The following is an 18,897-nucleotide window of genomic DNA, read 5'->3' as shown; positions in this document are numbered from 1 at the left end:
ATCTAGTTAGCCAATCACAAGAGACAAATATGTGCAGGCACCTATCAACAACTACATCCCACTAGTTAAGATATGTGCGTATTGTTTTCCAACAAGGGATACCAAGAGAACGAAGCACATTTGAAAGTAGAAGTGAATTTAAAAGTTTCTTAAAATGACATGCTTTATCTGAATCATGCAAGTTTAATCTTGTCTTTCCAATACCTTTTAAGGTTGGTGGAGCTATTTCCAACTTAGCAAGATGCACTACTATTCCTGTGGAGGATTGTTCTTTGTTTAGGGATCCAATGAAATATAAATCTTAGTCCTTGCTTAGGAAATTATTTTCACAATCAGCTCTTCAGCTTAGACCTGCAGTAACGATCACCTGTCTTGGCCCCTTCTCAAACAGGAAAAATTAATTTGGTTCCAGTCAGGCCACGTCCCTTCCGTGGCATACATCAATCATGAGGGAGGGACTTGAAGTCCTTTAGCTGTGCGAGAGGTATCTCACAATCTGTCTTGAGCAGAGGAAAACCACTGCATCCTGTTAGCCATTCACATTCCAGGAGTAAACGATTGGGAAGCAGATTACTTAAGTTGTCAGTCCGTCCATCCATGAGAATGGTCTCTTCATCAGGATGTAATAGCGCCCAAATTGAAGCACAAACTTCTGGTTTATTGCACTATTCTCTTTGGTGTTCTTCTAGAGGTTTCTCTTGGAAATCCACAGAATTCTTCAGTTCCTTCACGTTGGACTAGATAAAGGTTTATTGTCTAGTTCTCTTAAGGGTCAGATTTCGGCATTGTCTGCTTTGTTTCATAAGAAGCTGGCTAAGTTGCCTGATGTTCAAACTTTTGTGCAAGCCTTGGTTAGTATTCACCCTGTTATTAGGCCCAATTCTACTCCTTGGAATTTGATTTGGTTCTTTCTGTTTTCCAAGGTCCTCTCTTTGAACCTATGCATATTTTGAACGTAAAGTTATTGTCATGGGAGGTACTTTTTCTTCTATCCATTTCTTCTGCTAGAAGAGTTTCTGAATTATCAGCTCTGTCTTCTGAAAACCCCTTTTTGGTTTTTTAAACGAAATATTTTTTTCTTCTGAAGGTAGTGTTGTCAGAGAATATTAATCAGGAAATTGTTTTTCCTCCACTGTGGCCAATTCCTTCTAATTATAAGGAACGCTTGCTACACAATTTGGATGTGGTCAGAGCCTTAAAATTTTGTCTTCAGGCTACTAAAGACTTCTAGCCGATTTGTCCAATTGGAAGCTGCATGAAACTGGAGCTTCATGTCAGAAAACATTTTTGTAATAAATAATGCAACTTTTTTGTAAAAAAAATAACAATTTTGCTTGTCAGGAGCAGCAACGTTGATAATTACCCTTAAAGAGACGGTTTACCCAAAATATTTTTCCCCATTAAATTGTTCTCAATTATTCATATTACCTGCTGGAGTATATTTAATTGTTTACACGTTGCTACTTTTCTCTCACTGGCATGGAGAAATATCACACTAAATTTTGGGGATTTAATTTTAGACCTTGTATTGTAATGTAGGAGTCTCTGTTTCACATAAAGAACACTACATGGTGACATAAACATTTCTCTAGATAAAATTTGTGTTTCTACATTTTTTTTTAAATGTACTGACGAGACTTCTTAGTAGTTCTCGCCTGAGCAGCAGCGATGTTTTAAATATCAGGCCATAAGTATTGAGCTTTGGTTTACCGACAAATATAACACAAGGAAGCAAGTTTGTTTAGAAAGAGAGTGAAAACATAATGAGATCTGATATTACCTGCAAGCGCAACTCATTTTAATAGATTGTGGTTTAAAAGTACAAAACCAGCTAATTCATATACACAAACCTGAAAATGCAATTTCTCATGCATTTTATACTCTGCAACTGGTATAACAAGTCATTGAAAATACATCAAGGGAAAAACAATTTTACAGTATACCGTCCCTTTAAGAGAAGTAGGGCCTGAGAAAAAGTGATTTTGAACTCCAACCTCTTGAGAAATGGAGCAAGCATTTCAGTATTCAGCATAAGCAAGCTAAACAAGTAATAAACACATATCACAATATCATTATATTTGTATTCATTAAACATCTTATGGGGCATAACATTTTGAGTTTGATGACCCTTTCAAATATTTTTCTGGAGAAAAAAAAACTTTAAAATGAGAGTAGCAGCCTTCGAAATATGTAAAGTTTTCTTTTATTATTTAGCCTTTAACAAAAATCCGCAATCTCTGAAGACCAGCAGGGCAGTTCGGTAGCACAAAATGTGACAGATTGGTCACTCACCCTTAACATTTTTACAATGGTATTAAAAGTTACATTATGTTTTTTTTACATTTATTTGGCGTTACACTTGTGTGTGTTTTTTATGTACTCCTTGGAATAATGTTCAGAACTGCAATGATATTTTGTCTCTCTTTTCTAGAATTTATATACTCAAGCTTGGGAAAAAGACAAGACTAAAATTCATGTTATGCCTGACACACCTGAGGTTCTTCTGGCGAAAGCAAATGCCTTCAACATAAGTGAGGTAAGACACATTGTTTTGTGTTTGAATGTGTTCAAATTTTTTTATTGCAAACACTACTCTGCTTATAGCAGATCATATTGTTCTATCTATCATAAAATTGTGAGTTTGTAGAATGAGTTATTGTTAGTCACAGGACAATGTGGGTTCTTTTGAAAGCAGATGGATTCATTTGCTTGAAAATCCTTAGTCCTTTGTTATGTAATTAACTTGATCAATATAGACTAAAAGAGGATTTTGCAACAAAAATATTAATAAACTTTTTTTGCTACAAATACAAACAACCCTTTTGCAAAAAAATAATACTATAAGCACTACTAATTAAGAACTGCATTGAAAATGAGCTTCTATTAATAATTATTAAAGGATTACTTTCTGTTATAATTTTTAAGCCAAACAACTAACATATTAAAGTTAATAAAAATTAATTAAAACCTACTGACCTATATTTTCTCCAAAACGAAGTTTCATAATGTTATAAAAGTTATATCTTTTATTCGCCGATGATGTCACATTATCCTGCCCACTATTTTTGGCACTATGTGTTCAAAATACTTAAACCAATCAAATTGTGTTTATTTGCATCTCATTAGCTACCTATACGTTCCCAATACGTATGCGTTTAAATGCGGCTCTAATGCGCATGCGCAATATGACCTGTTGAAGACGAAGTTGCACAAACTTTTTAAAGCGCCATTTTGAAACCTAGGTATTGTAAACGGATTGGTACAGAGCAAAGGATACCCACGGAGTGGGTTTGGAAAACAATTACATTTGCAGACAAGATTTCTGATATACGGTAGAGATATGTTAATGAAATGCTATTGATAAAAAGTGTATTTGGGGTAGTTTATTAGTAACAGGCATAGAAAATATTTACTTACAGTGTCCCTTTAATGATTGTAAAAATGATATACTACTCTACTTTACAAAATACGGTACAAATACACATTTATTTATCTATAGAAAAGTATGGAACTTTTTTGGAGACTAAACCCCAAATGCACTTTATGCTCCTCCCTCTGATCATGGGTGTTGCCATTATGGAACCTAGGTGGTGCCATTATGGAACCATTGCAGATGTCTGAAGGAAAGTTGTTGCACATGAGCAAACAGGTCAGCCCTGGAATGTAGTGAAAGACAGATTTCAACATGGCGGCACCCATGACTACTGGGAGGCTGGGAATACTGTGCTTATAAAATGTATTTAGTGTTTAAGGCCCCTTTATTACCAAATGACTGATGTCAGTTTTCTGCTGAATGGATGGATCTGTCACACAGGCTATAGTTTAGGCAGCAGTTGAAGAAGAATAGTTCAGTTTGTGAATAAAAGTTATGTTCTATTGATGATAGTTGTGGTCTGTATAGACAAATTATTTATTTATCTAGACAGGGTTACCTTTTCATCTATGAGAAGCTATTGACCTTTGCAAATATTATTGTCATTCATAGTCTATAACCTAATACCCTTGATTGTTGCAAATTCAAACTAAGATGTTTCCAGTTTTAATTGTCTTTTAAATTATTTTTTCAGAAAAAATACAGACAAGCCCTGGATGAGTCTAAAATTAAAGGGTACGATCTCAGAGTCGATGCCATCTCCATCAAAGCTGCAAAGGCCTCTAGAGACATTGCTAGTGATGTAAGTTTGGAATAAAAATTGGAAATCACAATATATACTGTATGTTGCTAATTTAATTTATTTTAACATTATAACAATGTTTCTTTTATTAAATGTCTTATAAATGTTGGGGTCTATCACAATCCTTTAGAAAATGATTTATCTACAAAAATCCCCATAGACATTAATGATGGTTTTCTATATAAAAACATGAAATTCTGAATAAATACATTAAATACATTTTTCTTAATGATTGTGATCAACACCTTAATCAGTTATTTATTTTATTAATAATAAAACATAATTATCCTTTTGCTTTATTTTGTGTGAATTCAAGTAAATTGATAACTCTATAACACATTCTCAATTTATGTGTTCGTCTATTTAGTATAAATACAAGAAAGCCCATGAAATGGACAAGGGTAAGATGGTTGGATTCCGCAGCCTGCAGGATGATCCAAAACTTGTCCACTTTATGCATGTGGCTAAGATGCAGTCTGACCGGGAGTACAAGAAGGATTATGAAAACACAAAGACAAAATACCACACTCCAGTGACCATGTTCAGTGTCATGGCAGCCAAAGAAGCCCAGGCAGTTGCAACCAATATAAATTACAAGCGACTTATCCATAAATACATCTTGCTGCCTGATGCAATGCCGATACAGCTGGCCAAAAACATGAACCAAATTCAAAGTGATGTAAGTTTAATTTCAACTTAACTATGTGTATCATGAGAGAATTTCTTGTACACTGTTCAAGAGAATAGGAAATTATGCATACCAGTTTCAAATCCCTCCCTTTTTATTAAAAGCCGTTTAGTAGAACATAAAAGTTTAAAACAGTCAGAATATAAGATAAATTGCACCATACTAAGAAAAACTAAATTTGAAAAGGAAAAGCAATATAGCAATTCAGTGATAAAATCAAATTAGAAACAAAAATGTAATGGCATTGAACATTGGGCATACTCACATATCATGTAATGTGCAGTTATTGAGACTTTATTTAATTTTTTGTTAAAATTTGATTAAGCTTAATGATTGGCTGATAAGATAGTAGATAATTTGCATGATAAAACTTTTGTGGTACCATTATAAGTACTATTTTTGTTCAATCTCATTGTATGTAAACAGTGAAGCACCACCCTTTCATTTATTAATTGAAATTACATATTTGTTTCTGAAGAATGAATATAAGATCGACTACAAGACATGGTACAAAGGAATGGGATGGAGTCCTTTGGGTTCTTTGGATGTTGAGAAATCAAGGAAGGCTTCAGAAATTATAAGTGAAAGCAAATATCGGCAACACCCAAGTCAGTTCCCATTTACCAAGCATATGGACTCCATGGATCTTGAGCTTGCAAAACAAAATGCCCAAGTAATGAACAAGGTATGAATTTTTGGAGACTAGTTTGGAGACTTGGAATTTGATTCCTTTCTACTTATTCTTTTTATTGAAAATGGTAGACAGGTGACAATATAGGTGATCATATATGTAAGTATATTTTATTTTTCTACTGCATTACAGATTTTATGGCATTTTAATTATTATTATTATTTTTTGTTTCATCTCATTTAGCACCAGTACATTGAAGCCTGGGAAAAGGATAAGACACAGATTCACATTATGCCAGACACACCAGAAATTCTCTTGGCAAAACAAAACAAAGATGTCTATAGTCAGGTAAGGCTGAATACGCCCTGGAACCTCGAGTATTTTTTTTGTATTAAGGCCGCTCAAGCTTACAAGAGTTGTAGATAAAGTTTGTTGACTGTGAAAGATAAAAGGATCAGGAAACGGGGGGGGGGTAGTATATGTGGAATGAAAATAAAGTAAGAAAGATGAAAGTCAAGAAATAAAACATGTAAGGTGTGAGAAATTTAACCCCTTAATGACCACAATGTACCCTGTATGTCACTGGTTGTTAAGGGTTTTTTCAGGACATAATAGCACAAGTCTAGCAAGAACATGCCATTAATGCCCTCCCTCCAGCAGGCTTTGTGGAATAGAGCAGTCTCAACGCTGGTGGCAAGACCGCGCTATAAAACAATCAAGTCCCAAAAAAAGGCCAGCGACATACAGGGTACATCGCTGGTCCTTAAGGGGATAAATGAGAATGAGAATAAATGTATTTATGATTAAATCAGTAAGAACAAGGTCTAGGAACACAAATGAGAAGTGGCAGAGTAAAGAAGTGGCAGAGTAAAGGGGGTGGTTGTTCCTGTAAACACATACACATTATACATTATATATCCCAATCTCAACTTGTATGTTCACAATCTCATCTTGTTAATGTGGCAAGATAAAAAGTGGGAAAAAATACCCTTAATCACGCGCAAAACTGATCACATTTTCTGAAGTGCGTAAACACCATACGAAATATTAATATTTCACATTCCAATGTTCTTCACATAGCAGAATATGTTCTATTTAGTCATAAATACATATTTCTATATGTATCTGATGTTTTTTGGTAAAATATAAATATATACCTATATATATATATATATATATATATATATATATATGATAAGATATACTGTAGGTATATATATATATATATATATATATATATAATTTTGACGCGTTTACATTCAACTCATAATACAGCGCTACTTCTGACACACACACATCACCTCCTCACTTGTAACATCACTTCCCTCCCTACAACTCTTCCTCCTTCTACCCCTCACACCAAACTTCACAGAAGAATCAAGTCATTAGATAAGCAACAGCTCGCTAGCTCTCTCGAACCTCTCCTCTCTTCCATCTTCTCTTTTTCCTGCCCTGATGAATCTTTCTGCCACTACAACTCCACCCTTACATCGGTCCTTCGCAATCTGGTCCCACCTACCATAGTTTGGAAATCATACACTCATCCTTAGCCCTGGCATACTCCTCTGACACGGTACCTATGCAGATGTTCCCGTACTGCTGAGCGACACTGGAGGAAATCTCGGAGTGCAGCTGACTTTCTTCACTATAAGTTCATTTTGAACTCTTACTATTCTGCCCTTAATCTATATAAACAACATTACTTCTCTACTCTTATCTCTAATCTTTCTTCAAACCCAAAATGTCTGTTCTCCACATTCAATACTCTTCTCCTCCGCCCACCCCCACCTCCCACTACAACTTCTCTCTCAGCTCAAGATTTTGACAGCTACTTCAACAAAATTGACTCCATCAGAAATGAAATCGGCTCGCAACATACTACCGGTCTCCCACCCACCCCCACCCCAAAAGCTCACAATCATCCGAAACCCACATAGCCAAAAAGTTAGCTCTTTTGCCCCTGTTACAGAGGAAGAAGTTTCTGCCCTTATACTATCCTCTAAACTCACTACCTGTCCCCTCGACCCCATCCCCTCTCAACTACTCCCCTCCCTTTCTTCTACCCTTACCCCTATACTCTGGTATATTTCCCTCAACTCTAAAACATGCACTTGTCACACCTATTCTCAAAAACTTCTCTCAATCCAACCTCCCCATCCAACTACCGCCCTATTTAACTACTCCCTCTTGCCTCAAAGCTTCTTGAAAAGCTAGTATATGCACGTCTATCCCATTTCCTTACATTAAACTCCATCCTTGACCCACTGCAATCTGGATTTCACCCCCTACACTCCATAGAGACAGCAATTGTTAAGGTTACCAATGACCTACTTACAGCAAAATCCAAAGGCCACTTCTCTCTACTTATCCTCTTTGATCTGTCTGCAGCCTTTGATATTGTCTACCACCCTCTTTTGCTCCAAACCCTCCATTTCCTCAGCATCTGCGACACAGCTCTCTTGTGGTTCTCTTCCTATCTATCTAACCATACCTTTAGGGTAGCCTTCTCTGGGGTATCCTCTGCCCCGTTACCTCTTTCTGTTGGGGTACCGCAAGGCTCTGTCCTCTGTCCCCTCCTCTTCTCAATCTACATGTCCTCATTAGGTTCCTTAATAAAGTCCCATGAGTTTCATTATCATTTGCATGCCGACGATACCCAAATCTACCTCTTTGCACCAGAACTATCTCCTTCCTAGTAAACCCGTTTCACTAACTGTCTCTCTCATATCTCATCTTGGATGTCCTCTCACTACCTCAAGCTAAATCTCTCCAAAACTGAGCTCCTTATTTTCCCCCCTTTTTCCAAAATCTCCACCCCCACTTCTCTATAACTGTTGATAACTCCATCATTACCCCAACCCCACATGCCCGATGTCTTGGGGTCACACTTGATTCAGATCTATCTTTCACTCCTCACATTCAGTCCTTGGCTAAAGCCTGCCGCTTCCACCTTTAAAACATCTAAAAAATTAATGTTCTTACACAAGACACAACTAAGATTTTAATCCACTCTCTCATCCTTTCCCGCCTTGACTACTGCAACTCAATCCTCTCTGGTCTCCCTAGCTGCCGCCTAGCTCCTTTACAATCCATAATGAATGCCTCTGCCAGGCTTATCTTCCTTACATGTCGCTCTTTATCTGCTGCACCTCTCTGCCAATCCCTTCACTGGCTTCCTCTTGCCTCCAGGATTAAACACAAAATTTTCACTCTGCCACATAAAGTCCTCAATTGCACTGCTCTCCCCTACATCTCAAACCTTGTCTCCAGATACTCTCCCTCCTGTCCCCTTCGCTCAGCTCATGGGCTCCTATTCTCCTCCTCTCTTGTTACCTCCTCACATTCCTGTTTACAAGATTTTTCCAGACTGGCTCCCATCTTATAGAATGCTCTGCCTTGCTCCACAAGACTCTCTCCTATTTTTGAAAGCTTCAAACGCTCCCTGAAGACTCTACTATTCATGGATGCAAACAACCTACACTAACCTTCCTATCTCCACTGCTATCCCCTTAAACCCCATAGCCTGTAAGCCTATGAGCCCAGCTGTTTGTAGGTAACATTCATAAGAGCCAACTACAACAGTGCAACTCTCGGCAGAGCCCTGTATCCACTTGACCCCTGTAAATGTTATTTTCTATACCACCTATGTTCATAGCACTTCGTAATCTGTTGCCACTCTACAAATACCTGATAATAATAATAAGAGCCGCGATAAACCCCTTTTCGCTTGCGTGCAATTGTTAAGGCATCACTCGTAATCTAGTCCTAGGATGTTTAAATCTTCAGGATCCTCATTATATGAGTAGTATCTAATATTTAACATCAATTTTGCTCTTTGAATCCAATAGCAATCAAACAGTTTAGAAATGAATGTGTTGTATTTTCAATTTTAGTTTGCATACAAAATAAAATGTCAGAATTCTTGTGAAATATTGATGCTCTTGTTTTGATAAATGTTATTTCCCTTTGTTTTTAGAAACAATACAGGCTTGGTTGGGAAGAAGCCATCAAGAAAGGTTATGATCTCAAATCAGATGCTATTTCAATCAAAGCAGCCAAAGCTTCTAGAGATATTGCAAGTGATGTAAGTATTCCTCAGAATCCTAGCACTATAGTTATGAGTTTCTGTCAGTCAAAAAATGGTGCTTAGCTGGGTGTGTTCCCTTGGCAATGGTATTCATTTATTAAGTTAAATTACCAAGTCTTATAGCAAGTACAAGGCTTAGAATCCTTCCACTAGAGAATATATATTCCATATAAGAGAACCATTTTCTTTTATATTATTGTGTTTAAATTGAATGTGTTTTATTTAATGTACTATTTGTACAACAATTATCAATTTGTAGAAATATTGTTATATATTATTTTCACAATAGCACTAATAATAAAACTATAAAGTATAAGAGAATTTTAAAGGTGTACTGATTTTTAATTAGTTATGTTAGGTTCTGTATTAGTAGAAAAAAAAATGATGTCATATGCCTAAGTAATGGATGACCAGAGATATGAAAAGAACAGAATGCATTATGATATGAATGTCCAATAAGACCTATTATTCTGATTTCTTATATAACACATCATGCTTTTCTTTTTTAGTACAAATACAAAGCCGCTTATCGTAAGCAACTAGGTCATCACGTAGGATTCCGCAGTCTACAGGATGATCCCAAGTCTGTGTGGGCCATGCATGTAGCAAAGATTCAGAGTGATCGAGAGTATAAGAAGGATTATGAAAAATGGAGGACCAAGTTCAATACACCAGTAGATATGCTGGGAATTTTGCTGGCCAAAAGATGCCAGACATTAGTTAGTGATATTGACTACAAACACCAGCTACACAGCTGGACATGTTTGCCTGATCAGACAGCCTTTGTAGAAGCACGCAGAGTTAATGAAATAACAAGTGACGTAAGTTCTTTTATACACATGTATCTAAACAATAACTACTAAATGTAATGGGCCAGATTACGTTAGCATGCGTATTACAAGTTGAAAGTAAAAAGAGAGAAACCCGATGTGCGCTAACTTCAGGACATCGGATATCGCAACCACATTAACTTCTTCGCTCATTGGGGCCGATTTAAGAAAGTGCGAGCGGACATGATACAATGTAGCGTATCATGTCCCCCGCATACGCTGTCAGCATTTATCATTGCATAAACTACTTGTGCAATGCCGCCCCCTGCAGATTTGCGGCCAATCAGCCGCTAGTAGAGGGTGTCAATCAGCCTCATCGTATAGGATCGGGCGTATTGATGTCCACAGCCTCAGAGCAGGCGGACAAGTTATGGAGCAGCGGTCTTTAGACCGCTGCTTCATAAATGCTGTTTCCGGCGAGCCTAAAGGCTTGTGCGGAAACAGGGGCATCAAGCTCCATTCAAAGCTTGATAATTCGGCCTCATAGTCTTCAATGGAGCACGCTGGTAAAAAAAATAAAAACTGTTATTGCTGGTGTGTTAACATGACACCACATTAGACCAACTGCCCTAAATATAAAGGAGATATGAATATTTAACATTCCAATGTTCTTCACATAGAATAATATGTTCCTTTAATTTTTAAATATTTCGTTCTTTATACAGTATAAATGAGGATTTTTTGTAAAATATATAGCTATACCTATATATCTATATGACTATATACAGGTATAGATATAAATGTATACAGATATATATAGAAATAAATATTTAACAAGCAAAATAAAATTTTCTTATTGAAGAATATTGGAATGTTAAATATTTAGATTCAAAACACAGTAAAACACGTTAAAATATATAACAAAAATGAATAAAAATTATTTTTCATGTTTAAAGCTATTTGAATGGAAAGCGCTCCAAAGTTTATACAGTATATATGTATAAATATGTATAATATGTTTATAATACACACAAATATATATATATATATATATATATATATATATATATATATACATACACATATTTAGACTACATTACATTATAGCATTTTTATTAATATTTATATAAAATATATCAGAAAATCTATATATAGGTATATAATTTTTTTTAATGTATTTATGTTGTGTTTGGTGCAACTTTTTTTTTTACTCTTAAACTTACGCGAGGTCTGCAGGTGTGCTAATCTGTTGAGCGCAAATTTTGTTTGCGTTCGAGCGCAACCTTTTACTTTTAACTTGCAATATGCACGCTAGTTAGCGTGGTTTGCTATATTGCTTATGGTGTCCCTTGTTATCTAGCCCAATGTGTGTTTTTTTTTTAACTTTTGTGAAATGTTTAAACTTGTTTTGTGCAGACTTTTTATGATTCGATCTTCACTTATATTTCTAATTATTTAAAAATCAGACCGAGTACATTACGTATAAACTGATGCTTAACAAGATGATATGCTATATAATATGTAAATAACCTTTTGTTTTGTTTTTACAATAATCAATAATACATTTTATTAGGTTCTAGGAAAATACTTAATAAAATCCTTAACTGCAATTATGGTATTATTCTAGACATACATGTATTTATTTTGCAGAATGCTTACAAGGCAGATTATAATGAGTACATGAAAGGTATTGGCTGGATTCCCTTTGGATCTCAGGAAGCAGAGCAAAATAAGAAAGCAATGGATATTCTTAGTGAGAAAAAATACCGCCAGCACCCGGATAAATTAAAATTTACTAGCTTGACTGACTCAATGGAAATGGTATTGGCAAAGAACAATGCACAGATAATGAATCGTGTAAGTATATGTTAAACCCATTTCAACTTTTTTCCCCCTAGAGAACCTGTTTATCTATATTTCTAAGGCTTAATACCATTGGTTAAAATAGCTTCATATAAGAAAATTGAAAGTTGTACATACAGTATCTTAAAGTTTTCCGTATTTTTGTTTAAAGCTATGTGAACAAGAGACAGCAGAAGAAATAAACCCCCATTGTGGGGAGGGAGGAAGAGAGTGAGCCCAGTCAATTTAAAAGAGCATCTTTGAATACAATGAACTCTTGTCTGAGTACATTGTCCATTCCATGCTTTATGAAAGAAGCCAAAAGCTTTCCAATATACATACCATATTAAAGAAAATAAATAATATAAAGGAAAAACAGAAATCGCATGCTATTTAGCAGTTTTATGGGAAACTAATTGGATTTTTTACATTGTATAATCCACAGGTTTGCTAGGGAGTTGTAAGCTACATACTTCTTATTGCAGTATATAAAAGTATATCTCATACAAAGTATATCTCTTCATATGCTTCTATTGTTTGGCTTTTTATAACAGTCAGCTCTCTGTGAAAGATAAAGTTAACTTAAACGTTAAGACAAATATTAAGAGCATGTTCTTTTCGATTACTTGGTGATGATTATTTATTTATTCATGTATATATTTTTTTCTTCATAGAAACAATACAAAGAGGCCTGGGAAAAAGATAAGAGACAGATTCATATCATGCCGGACACTCCTGAGATTTTACTAGCAAAGGTCAATTTAATCAACACCAGTGATGTAAGTGCTTTATCATATTTGACTAAAAGATTAATGTCAGCATGAAAATTAAGCAATTTGACTGATCATACTAATGTATGTTAAAGGGGCAGTATACACCCATTTTATTTTAACTGCATATAATAGAGACTACTATAAAGAATAATATGCAGAGATACTGATAAAAAAAAAATCCAGTGTAAAACCTTTTAAAAACTTACTTAGAAGGTCCCAACTTAACACTGTTAATGAGATAAGCCTAGGACACCCACTGAAAGGGGCTCATAGCAGAACCCCCCTCCCCTGCATATGAAAAGACTCATTATACAAGACCCATTATACAAATAGAAGCAATCTGAAGTCTGTATACATCAGTATACATCTAAACCTTTGGTTAGGAGTCTGAAAATCAGCACAATGTTATTTAAAAATAAGGAAAACTATACAGTTTTACAAAAACACACCCAGATGGGCTATATAAATAGATCATCTACAAAACATTTATGGAAAGAAAAATCTAGTGTATAATGTCCCTTTAAGGTTGGAAAAATACTTTAAATGGACATTGCTGTTCTTATACTTTGGGGGCATGTCACTGTGCACCAATAGAATGCGGGTGGTTTGCTTATCATCTAGTGAGCGTCTATCCTGTGGATCGGTATTGCATAAACATGCACTTTCTGTTTGTATAAAATAAACTACTTTATGTAGTATCATGTTTAAAAAGTACTGTTTACTATGCATAATAAAATGTTATTGTCCTTTTAAGGAATAATGGAACTAATTAAATTAATGCAACTTCATAATAAAACAACAGTTTTTTTTTAAAACATTCTGGAATCTTCATTCAGAGATGACGCTTTGGACCCATGTGCAAAATAAACTCAGCAGACTTCTTCCATATTCACTTCTCGGCTTGTTTACCTTTAGGGAGATTTATTCTACTCCAGCATATTTCTCTTTTTTTTCTTCAAACGCAAAAGCATTTTTACAAAAATGTATCATATTTTGTAAGATGACGAGTTTGTACATAGAAAAGAAAATTAGCCATCTCAGAATGTGGTTACTAATTTCCAAATGCTTCGTCGTTGCATTTTATTATTTCCATTTTTTCTGTTTCATTTTCCAGCTATTTAGTTTTGATATTCATATACAGTATGTGATATATATATTTGACAGGATATAACTTATTGTGTATAAAGAATTTTATATTTAAATAGTTTTATTAGGGAATTATTTCTTATCTCTATCAACACAATGAAGGAAGTACTTCAATAAACATAGAGGCCCATTTATCAAGCTCTGTATGGAGCTTGTGGGCCCGTGTTTCTGGCGAGTCTTCAGACTCGCCAGAAACAGCAGTTATGAAGCAGCTGTCTAAAGACTGCTGTGCCATAACCCTGTCCGCCTGCTCTGAGCAGGCGGACAGACATCGCCGGAAATCAACCCGATTGAGTACGATAGGGTTGATTGACACCCCCTGCTGGCGGCGATTGGCCACGAATCTGCAGGGGGTGGCGTTGCACCAGCAGCTCTTGTGATCTGCTGGTGCAATGCTGAATACGGAGAGCATATTGCTCTCCGCATTCAGCGAGGTCTTGCGGACCTGATCCGCACTGTCGGATCAGGTCCGCAAGACTTTTGATAAATAGGCCTCATAGTCTCTACGATGACTCTAAATACAAGAAATATAAACTGCATAATAATGGTGCTCTAGGAAAAGATAAACAATCTATAGTAATTAATCCTATGGAAAACAAGGATTTAGGACACACAGTAGCTGCATACTGTATTTTTTCTGTTTAAAGGCTAAGCATGTTTTTTTTTCTCTAGAAAATCTATAAAGCTGGGTATGAAGAGCTGAAGAAGAAAGGTTATGATCTCCCTTCTGATGCCATTGCAATAAAGGCTGCAAGGGCTTCACGAGACATTGTCAGTGAGGTAAGAAATTAATTCAACAAAATATGAGGGGGTGCTCTATGTCACTTTATCTAATAAAATTGCATATATCAAATGATGTAAAAGATGTTATATATAGAAAGTAAACTATGAGAGATATATAATTAATGACATAGAAATCAAACCATATGATCCGATAGTAACAGGTTCCAACAAGAGTCCCAATTAATATATTTGACTGATGGCTGTGTGGAAAATCCAAATAATTCAGCTGTGCTTTTGGGACAAGAAGAAATGGCTGCTCTCCTCCTCACAGACGTGTCCGGATGTAGCTCTAGATAAAACAGAAGACAGAGGGGCGCCTCATGTGTGCATCAGCGTATGCTGTCCGCATTTATCAATGTGCAGTGGACATGATCCGCAATATTGGATCATTTCCGCTCGCAGCATCATAAATAGGCTCCTATGTGACAATAGTAAAAACACTTTTGCCTAGAACAATATGTGCTGATATGATAATCAACAAGACTAGGATAAACAAGTTTCAAGTTATAAAAGCCTAATAAGGAAACAGTATGGGGTCTAATGTATATCAGAGAATTCATTATTAAAGATGTTGGGAACTTCATCAGAACTCAAAAAAGCCATTATATATTTTTATATGTTTCACTGGTTCAGAAACTAATGGGTATCCTGTTTATATAGCATTGTTTGCCTTACTTGCAGTGTCACCAGTTGTTTATTGGATTTATAAAAGATAACTATTGATAATATTGGAAAACATGATACAGTAGAACACTTTATCTGAATTATTGTAAAACAAGCAATATTAATTGTTAGATTTTATTTACTTGACACTGCTGTGTTAATTGAAAATGAAAATATCATTATAACTTTCCGCAGTACAAATACAAAGCTGCTTATCGCAAACAACTAGGCCATCATGTTGGATTCCGCAGTCTACAAGATGATCCCAAGTCTGTGTGGGCCATGCATGTAGCGAAGATTCAGAGTGATCGAGAGTATAGGAAGGATTATGAAAAATGGAGGACCAAGTTCAATACGCCAGTAGATATGCTGGGAATTGTGCTGGCTAAAAAATGCCAGACATTGGTCAGTGATATTGACTATAAGAACATTCTTCACAAATGGACCTGCCTACCTGACCAAAATGATGTAGTGCAGGCCAGAAAGACATATGACATCCAGAGTGATGTAAGTATATGGCTTAGTTCATCATATTTGTATGTTATTAGTTTTGCTTTTTAAAAGATATGACTTAGAAAAGGTAGGAAGAAGTGAAAAGTATTTAATGGAGATGGAAAGGATATTAAAGGGACTGTGTGTGTACTGTAAAATTGGGTTCTCCTTAATGTGTTTCGAATTACTTGTTATACCAACTGTAGAATTTAAGATGTATGTTAAATTGTTCCTTTAGGTATATTTATGTATATGAAATAACAGTTTCTGCTAACTGAAACCACAACCCAATACGGTTGTCTGATCTTTTAGGGAGAGACTACCTTATTATGTTATCTGTCCTATTATTTACACAAAGTCCTCCTTATTTTCTTTATTATGGTTTACTCAAACGCCAGTACTTTTAGATATCAATGGAAAATTAACATTTTAGTATCTCTCTGTCACAGACACCAACTAGGAGCCTTATTTTATCTAAACCTTCTTGTTTACATGGTTTTTATGTAACCAGAATTTAAAGGGACAGTCGACACCAGATTTTTTATTGTTTAAAAAGATAGATAATCTCTTTATTACCCATTCCCTAGTTTTGCACAGCCAACACAGTTATATAGATAAAATTTTCACCTCTGGGATTACCTTGTGTCTAATCCTCTGCAAACTGCCCCCTTATTCCAGTTCTTTTGACAGACATCCATTTTAGCCAATCAGAGCTGGCTCACCTGAACTCCACGTGCATGAGCACAGTGTTATCTATATGACACACATGAACTAACACCCTCTAGTGGTGAAAAAACTGTCAAAATGCCCTGAGAGAAGAGGCAGCCTTCAAGGGTTTAGAAATTAGCACATGAACCTACTAGGTTTAGCTTTCAACTAAGAATACCAAGAGAACAAAACAAAATTGGTGATAAAAGTAAAATTGAAAATTGTTTAAAATTACATTCTCTATCTGAATCATGAAAGTTCCTGTTCCTGTCCCTTTAAGTTCAGAAATGTTTAGTATGGGTGGGGATGCAACACCAAAAATCAGCAATTTCAAATGAGAAAATAAAAATGAAGGAGCTATTTGTAAACAATTTAATGTACTCCAGTAGGTAAAATGGATAATTGGGAACACATTAAAAGGGAGAAAATGCACTGTACATTTAGATAATAGTTTGTAAGCCATTGTTAGAGGAAGATTAACATGAAGATGACAGACTCTAACAAAGATTGAGATTGAACAGACATACTTAATGAACTGGAGATATTAATTACACAGCTTTGGACAGAAAGCTAGCAGAGATGCATTGATTGAACAAGACCTTGACTACCACAAAGTTACTGCAAACAACTCATGTTTCTTTTTCTTATAATTCTAGGTTCAATATAAGTCAGACCTTCAGTGGCTTAAAGGTATTGGGTGGTCTCCTGCTGGTTCCTTGGATGATGAGAAGAACAAAAGAGCTTCTGCCATCCTTAATGACGCAAAGTATCGCCAGCACCCAGACACCCTGAAGTTTACAAGTGTTACAGACTCCTTGGAACAGCAGTTAGCCAAAGCAAATGCAGAAATAATGAATAAGGTATAGGTATTCTTAACTATATCTTAAATTTCCTTGGAACTTGCATATTACTAGAATAATAAAATACTACCATATGTGGTACGTTTTGTTACAACATAATCACTAAAAACAAAAAGCATTGAAATGATTCCCAGGTGCTAGCGTCTAATTTATTTTCTGTTTCTTCCTATTCCAGCGCTTGTATACTGATGCATGGAACAAAGATAAAACTAAACTCCATATTATGCCCGACACCCCTGAAGTTCTGCTTGCAAAGCAAAACAAACTTAACTTTAGTGAGGTATGTATGTAATTCAATAAATGCCTAATTAAAAACAGCGCAAGAGATACACTTCACTATAGTTATGTTCATGTCTTATATTTTCCTAGAAATTATACAAACAAGCCATGGAAGAAGACAAGAAGAAGGGATATGATCTACGTGTAGACGCTATCCAAATCAAAGCAGCAAAATCGTCTAGAGATATTGCTAGTGATGTAAGTATTGTTTTTGGCTTATATATATGATTTTTTTCTATTTTCAAATCTTTATTTAAAGAAGCAAATAAGATCAATGTAAAATGTATATGCTTAATGTGTCTAACAGTTCACACACCTAACAGAGAGTATCACGTGTGCATTGATAATGTGTAGCGTCAAAATTACAATCAGCAAATAAACAAAAACACAGAATAAAATTTGCTTCATAGGGATAGCGGATATGAACATACATTAGGATAGCCACAGGGAGTGCACAGGACATCAAAGATAATCTCAACACAATTATTAATCTATCCACGTCATGGCAGGAAGCACACATAAAGTTGATTAATGCGGTTTTTATTATTCCAGAAAAATTGACAAAGTGATATAAAAAAGTATGTTATTGTAAGAGATGTAGAGCTGAGGGTGCTGATATTTTTAATTGTTTTTGGACATGCCCGAAAATTGCGCAATTCTGGTGCAAAATTACTTTTTGGTCGAATAAAACATTGAAATTAGATCATTCGATTGTTTCGCACAATGTTTTCTTTCTAATTAAATATGCAGCACATCGTGAAAATTATAAATTAATTGACACAATTATACTGCTAATTTGATATTAAGGTCATGGAAAGCATCTCAAGCACCCAATTTCTCGGCTTTCAAGGGAATGCTATCCACACAACTTATTATGGAGCAATATAATATGCAAAAAATGACGCACAGTTGAGTCGTTTCTTTAATAAATGGACAGGATTAATCAAGTCGCATGCTAAAGACTCCCAAACTCAACTAGTAAAACCTTTCTGCAATTTAA

At 35.4% G+C, this 18,897-nt stretch overlaps 1 protein-coding gene across 1 annotated transcript in view; it reads left to right on the top strand.

Annotated features, from left to right (window-relative positions):
* The window catches only part of NEB (nebulin), a 262,192-nt gene that overhangs the window by 60,018 nt on the left and 183,277 nt on the right, over positions 1-18,897 (top strand). The window contains 14 exon segments of the mRNA XM_053698301.1: positions 2,432-2,536; positions 4,068-4,175; positions 4,543-4,854; positions 5,342-5,548; positions 5,738-5,842; positions 9,471-9,578; positions 10,091-10,402; positions 12,002-12,208; positions 12,868-12,972; positions 14,785-14,892; positions 15,754-16,065; positions 17,415-17,618; positions 17,794-17,898; positions 17,988-18,095. Coding sequence (XP_053554276.1) covers positions 2,432-2,536; positions 4,068-4,175; positions 4,543-4,854; positions 5,342-5,548; positions 5,738-5,842; positions 9,471-9,578; positions 10,091-10,402; positions 12,002-12,208; positions 12,868-12,972; positions 14,785-14,892; positions 15,754-16,065; positions 17,415-17,618; positions 17,794-17,898; positions 17,988-18,095 — 2,406 coding nt within the window.

This window comes from Bombina bombina, chromosome 1, assembly GCF_027579735.1.
Source record: "Bombina bombina isolate aBomBom1 chromosome 1, aBomBom1.pri, whole genome shotgun sequence".
Classification (NCBI taxonomy): domain Eukaryota; kingdom Metazoa; phylum Chordata; class Amphibia; order Anura; family Bombinatoridae; genus Bombina; species Bombina bombina.
The sequence above is the reverse complement of the archived record's forward strand: the minus strand, read 5'-3'. Positions and strand labels throughout refer to the sequence as shown.